The following is a 6,000-nucleotide window of genomic DNA, read 5'->3' on the forward strand; positions in this document are numbered from 1 at the left end:
ATCTGTGAGAAATTGGACTCCGAAAAACGCCCCTCTTGGGGTCTTCTGACCTTGCAACATCCCAGTGCAAACACGTAACGTCTGAGGTCAGAGAGGCAAAGTTCTGGACAGCTTGGCTTTATTGGGAAAGTCTTCCTCTGGATTTATGATGAGCATTTGGTAGGGGATAATTGTCTCTGCCGAAGTGCAACCAGCTGCTCTCTAAACCTAATCCGGCTAGCCAGGACTGCGGCTGTCCCTGGGCGGGAGATGTATTCCTACCTGCACTTGGAGCTCTGCATTTCTAAGAGCTTGCCCTCTGTTTAACGCTTGCACTATGTTACCTTGTCACTCTCACTGATGTCACCCTGTCCAGTCAAGTTCCCTAACTGAGTAAGGTAAATGATGGCATTTTATCACCCATATATGTAGCCCTGCCTTCTTCCCTCCTCTTCCAAAAACCCAACAGATTTCCCAAAATCTTGGGCAGGAACACTGAAAATATTTAATAACATGTCGCTTGAGAAGACAAAAAACATATAAAAGTGCAATACTTGAAGAGAGTGCTGCCATGATGCTGGAAAGAAGGGAATCTAGACATCTTATTTTCCTTCCTGAGAAAGGTCAGACTTTGGATCTCTGAATGATTCTTAAATACTTCTGCTGATAAGGAAGAGGAGCTGTTTGGCCTTTTCCTGCCTAAAAGGGCTGGCCAGAAGGCAAACCAATGCAGACAGTAATGTCTCCCTTCCTGGTGCCTCAGGAAAGTACCAAACACCACAAGAAAGGTTCTGTTAAGGTGAAAATGAGTCACTTTGTTAACCTTGAAATGTCAGTAATTAAGGCAATGGGGCCAGGGAGCATCAAACTTTTTTCCTAGATATTAGTGGAGCCAGACTGTGTTTTTTTAGTACAGGGAAAACTAAGGTTTGATACCACTGAATGTGCTGACATTGCAATAGGAGAGTAGCAGAAGGGAATGCACTGTTTGTTAACTTAGTGTTGCAAAGTGTTAAATAGCTTAGAGCTACATTTGTAAAATGCATATTTTCAGGCACCAAAAGATATGATGGTTTACCTAAAGGAGGTGCAGCTTTTGGGGAAGGAGATAGCTGTTATCTGCTCTTTATCCTGCGCTCACCACTGCAGCAGGGACAAACTCAGTGCAGACTTGCCCTTCTGCTGGATGCTGTCTTGGTGTTTGCAGTAGAGAATTGTTTGGCCCCACCCTGCATCTGCCATGGGGGCAGAAATTGCTTTCTTGGGACTGTTTAGGAGAAGGTGCTGAGCTACAGGCAGGAATTTGCCTAGCCCTGCCTTTAGCAAACAGCCAACAGAGATAAGACATGGTTAAATCCCCATGAGCTCATCTGTGAGAAGCCTCTTCCCAGGTGGCATCTCAGTTACATTCCAGTTCCCAAATCCCTGAGGGGTGGTCCTGGTTCACAGAGCCTGGAGGGCAGGATGGGGAGGAGGCTGGGTGGTGGCATAGATCTGTCACAGCAGCATTTTTAGGTCACAGCATTACAGCCAGGCTCAGGCTGCAGGTCTCTGGTCCAACCCAGCTCCCAACAGGGCCAACATCGCAGCTATAGCAGGTTGCCTGGGGCCATGTCCAGGTAAGTTGGGGTGGTCCCCAAGGATGGAAATCCCCCACCACTTTGGGCCTTGTGCTGTCACCTTGCTGTCATCTCCCAAGACAACATTGTCTTTGTCCCAAGCCAAGCCAGTGCAATCCACAGCCAAAACCTTGGACAAGAGCAACCAGGCGGATACTTGGGCCCTGTGTCAGCCTGTGGTCTCTGTTTACCAAACCAAATTTCCCCATCATTCACTGTTTTTCACCCAGTCATGTCTATAAATATTTATTTCAATCTCAGTAAGAGACTGGCATGGGGAAACTTTTTATTACAATTGCCGATGAATCAACGTATTTTGTTCATCTGCCTCCTTGTAGTTAAAGCCCTGAAATGGGGGTGCTATCTCAGGAGGGCTTGATAAGTCTCATGTCTGGCCTGGATACAATTAGGGCGATATCCAGCAGTATCCCTCACTGACAGTATCAAAAGAAGAGCAGGTTAATCTTCTTAATCTCCTCAAGAAGTTCTCCATCATGGCCAGCTGAAAAATCCCTCGCCCCCAGATGATGTGTGGCTGTCTGTAGAGTTCTAAGGTTGAGCAGAAGTGGGTTTGCATAAGGAGTCTGCAAAAGAAAATAGGAATCTGATGTGGAAATGGGTGCCAGAATCCCTGAGCTCGATTACAATAGATTTTGCTTGTGACCCTCAATATATTCATCCTCTTGGTTCAGCATTCACTCTACGCAGGGAAGACTAAGTTGGCAAATATTGCTCGCAGAGGTAATGTTGCATGGGGTTATGATATGGAGTTGGGAATGTAAGAACACGTTGGTAGAAATAGTCTTCATCTGCTAAAAGGATCACTGACTTGCTTTTCCATGTTTCCAGATATTTTTCAGGCCTGCCAGGTTTTGGGTTGGCTTGTTGGTTGCTGCTCTGATAACCTAAATATATGAGGAAAGGATAAAAGAAGTTCTTAAACTATACTTAACTGGAGTGCGTTCATCTCATTCCACTTAGTGAGCTCTTGGGATATTAAAACAAATGAAAAGTGGATTTTCTTGCTGACTGCAGGTTTTGGTTTGTCTGCTAGGTTTTACTGGACCAAAGGATCATTTGGTCGGAGCAACGTGACTATTGAATGGCACATCCCTTGTGACACAGAGCCAGGTGTCTACAGGATACGGTACTTTGGGCACTACAAGAAAAAACTGTCTAACAATCGCGCTGTCTTTATTCCATTTGAAGGCACATCTTCAGTGTTTGAAATCACAACTCTGTAGGTGATCTCATTCATTAAAGGAATTGTTTCCTTTGTGCAGTAGATTTGGTATCTGCGATGTTCACAATGCATGCCTGGGAGTTTTTTTGTGGCATACGTGACTCTATACATCATTGCTGTCCCTCAAGTGCTGCTGGTCATCCTTTGCTGTGCAAAGCTTGACTTCCTGCAAAGTTTTGACTTTTACCTGCAATTCAGTCTCACTAGTCCATCCAATCTCATTCAAGCAGTTCCCATCCTGGCCAGATCTTGTTGCAGTTGATTCTTATTGTAGTAAAAGAGGTAACTGTTTTTCTTTAGTCATTAAACAAGTGCTTATTGATTGTGAATAGGCTCTCTCAGAGAGAATTAGTGCATATTGGGAGCTAATCCAGATCATAAAATAGTCCATAAAATTGAGCCAAGTCCATAAAACTGGAAAGAGCTGCTGAATGCACAAGTCATCAGAAGAGAAGACTCCTCAATCGTGCTTGAAGTGCAAAGCTGACCTCTTAGGAAGGTAAAGGGATAAATAGGATACTCATCAGAAAGGTTTGAATATTATTTCCTTTAATCATTCTGGTTTAGGGCATTTGGAGGATTCATTCTCTGACTTAAAAGCTACCACAGACTACAGGTGGTGGTGGGGCAAGTGTCATATGAAGTGAATTGCGCATAGTTCTCCATAAATCAGTGGGCTTGGTTTCACAGGTGCCTGATGAGAGTGGCTGTATGGGGCCATACCTCAGAGGTGTCAAGTAAGGAAAGGAAGGTCAGACACTCGCAAAATAAAATATTGAAGCTGTTGGCAGTTTTTTCCTGCTAGACTGTGTTACTCTCTTTCACAAATGTCACTTTTGAACTGACCAGTGTGCCAGGTGGGCTCAGTGCTGCCCACCATGTGTGAGTTTGCGTCATTTCAAGGGGATGCTGGGCAAGTTTTTGGAAGAGAAGCCCTCTGAAAGCTCTCAAATAATTACAAGTGGCCCAAGAAACTACAGCGGGCTGGAGGCCGCCCAGTCCCTGGAAGGAGTACATATGTTTGCTATGATTTTATGACCTGAAGACATTATGCATCTGTGACACGGTCCAGAGGCAGGATGCTGGGTGAGAAAGACTTTAGGGCTGACTTTGTTCACTCTTGTTGTCCTTGTGTTAAGCTTCTGCCCAGCCCTCTGACTACAGCAAAGGGCAGCAGATGGCATTATATCCTCTAAATATCACTTTGGGACACATCAAAAAGATCAAAAATAAGGATGCTTACATGTCCCAGAGGTTGTTTCAATAGGAGGGTGTCATGGGAGGACACTGGCGTTACACCAGAGGCCATATGCAGGATGGGGATTTTAGGAGGGACCTGTTGGTGAGGGAGAACCTGCAGCTGCTAGCAAAAGGTGACTCATGTCTAACCAGAGAAGGGTTGGATGTCATTGTGGTAAGTTTATATTTTGGGTACTGCAGATGGAAATCAGTAAGAATTGAACTTATGAATTAAAGCTGTGGGTGAGGCAGCTCTGAACAGACTTCAGCCTGCTTCATTTTAGCATCAGGAGGGACACAAGGTGAGCAGGCTCTGGCTGGATGAAGGGCTGCCCAGAGCCAATGGCCAAAGCCTGAATCACCTACAGGTATGTCACCAGGAGGGCTCGTGGTACCCCTCCAACCCATGTGAAAGATCAGTGGAGGTTTTCATCAAAGCACAGAATGAAGATACTATTGAAGGGGCAGAAGGACAGTCCCAAAACCCATTGGCTGAAAGGGTTTCAACACAGAAAGGTTGAGGATCAACCAGGAAGGTAGAGAATCTTCTCCTGGGGGGTTTCAGAAGCTGGCTGGACAAAGCCATGACCACCTTGACCCAGTGCTGGTGGCAGGTCCCTCCTGAGATGCCTCCCACCAGTGCTGCCATGGGGTGCCATAAGCAGGGATGGCTCTGTAGTCCCCAAGTCTCTTCCAGCCTCTGTAAGTAGTAGATCTAGAGGCCACAGGGAGAAGAAAATATGCCTTTCAGATCTGGATTTAGGATTCTCGTAGTGTCTTACAGCTAAACAATTGTAAATGTTTAATAAGCTCCAACAGTGTGTACCAATTTTGTATGCAATCTCTTTAATTCTTCAGAGAATCATCAGTCAGATAATTTTGCTTCTCTTTAAAACCAGTAGGAGAGAATGAATTATTTATTTTAAACCAGCTGCAATCAGTCTCAGAGATCCCCATCCGGAGGAGCTCAAAGCAATCGCAATATTGAGTCAGGAAAGAGTGAGCTTTGGAAGAACAACACTGGGAATCAAATCCCTGAAGGTGATCTTAATGTCCTTCCCTAATAACTCACCCACCCGGCCTGTCCACCCTGCTCTCACCAGCAAAATCACTCTGATGGCAGTGGTGGCATCTGTGGGATGTGGGCAGCAGCAGAGGATGCTGCTCCAGCATCCCACTGTGCCATGGGACAGGCTTGGTCAGCGCAACAATGCTCAAGTTGCAAAATGATCCAGAAAGTTTCTTGCAAAGTTTTTGCCACTTTTCTCATGTTTTCATGTGGGACCATGCATGGTGAAACACATTGCAGCCCCTTAAAGGAGGGTCAGATCATCTTTATGAAACACAGGAACTGCCTCCTGGTCTGAAAATGGTGCTGCCTGATGAATCCTGGTATAACAATCACTCTCTCTCTATTTGCCATTTTCCTTACGCTGTATAAACTAGAATAAATAGCATGGGAGTGCTCCTGTTTTCCTAGAAGAAATACATCGGGAAAAAGGAAATAGAGGTTCATTTTTTTCTCAGGCAACACTGAGATGTCTTAGTTGATTTTTTCAGATAATTTTGTTTGTATTATTGCATTACACTAACCATGGATTTTTTTAAGTAGTGCTTGTACTGAACATGTTTACACAAGCGAAATTGAATTGCCCAGTTAAAATGCTCATGGGTAAGATTTACCCTCTAAAACATGAGCATCTGACCCCAAAAGCGAGTTTTTAGGAAGCTGGTGTTCCTCATGGGAGAAGAGGTGTTGAGAGCCAGAATTAGAGTATCTGGAGAGTCCCACCGGTGCCCCAGAGCAGGTCCCCTTGTGAAACACCTTTAGCAGGCTTATTTATTTATGTCACCAGTGGGCACAGGCTTTTTGAAGTTTTGGGGGAGTTTTTTTGGAACTTTTTGTAATTTTTTGTGTCT

General features: G+C 44.9%; 1 protein-coding gene across 4 annotated transcripts in view; it reads left to right on the forward strand.

Annotated features, from left to right (window-relative positions):
• Nucleotides 1-3,409, forward strand: part of LOC115348229 (putative neutral ceramidase C) — a 33,955-nt gene extending 30,546 nt beyond the window's left edge. For all 4 annotated transcript variants that reach the window (XM_030030621.2, XM_041127134.1, XM_041127135.1 and 1 more), the window contains one exon: nucleotides 2,653-3,409. In XM_030030621.2, coding sequence (XP_029886481.1) covers nucleotides 2,653-2,842 — 190 coding nt within the window. In that variant the 3' untranslated portion in view covers nucleotides 2,843-3,409. The remainder of the gene's footprint in view (nucleotides 1-2,652) is intronic.
• The last annotated feature ends 2,591 nt before the right edge of the window (nucleotides 3,410-6,000 follow it).

The sequence above is a fragment of the Aquila chrysaetos genome, chromosome 11, assembly GCF_900496995.4.
Source record: "Aquila chrysaetos chrysaetos chromosome 11, bAquChr1.4, whole genome shotgun sequence".
Lineage (NCBI taxonomy): Eukaryota > Metazoa > Chordata > Aves > Accipitriformes > Accipitridae > Aquila > Aquila chrysaetos.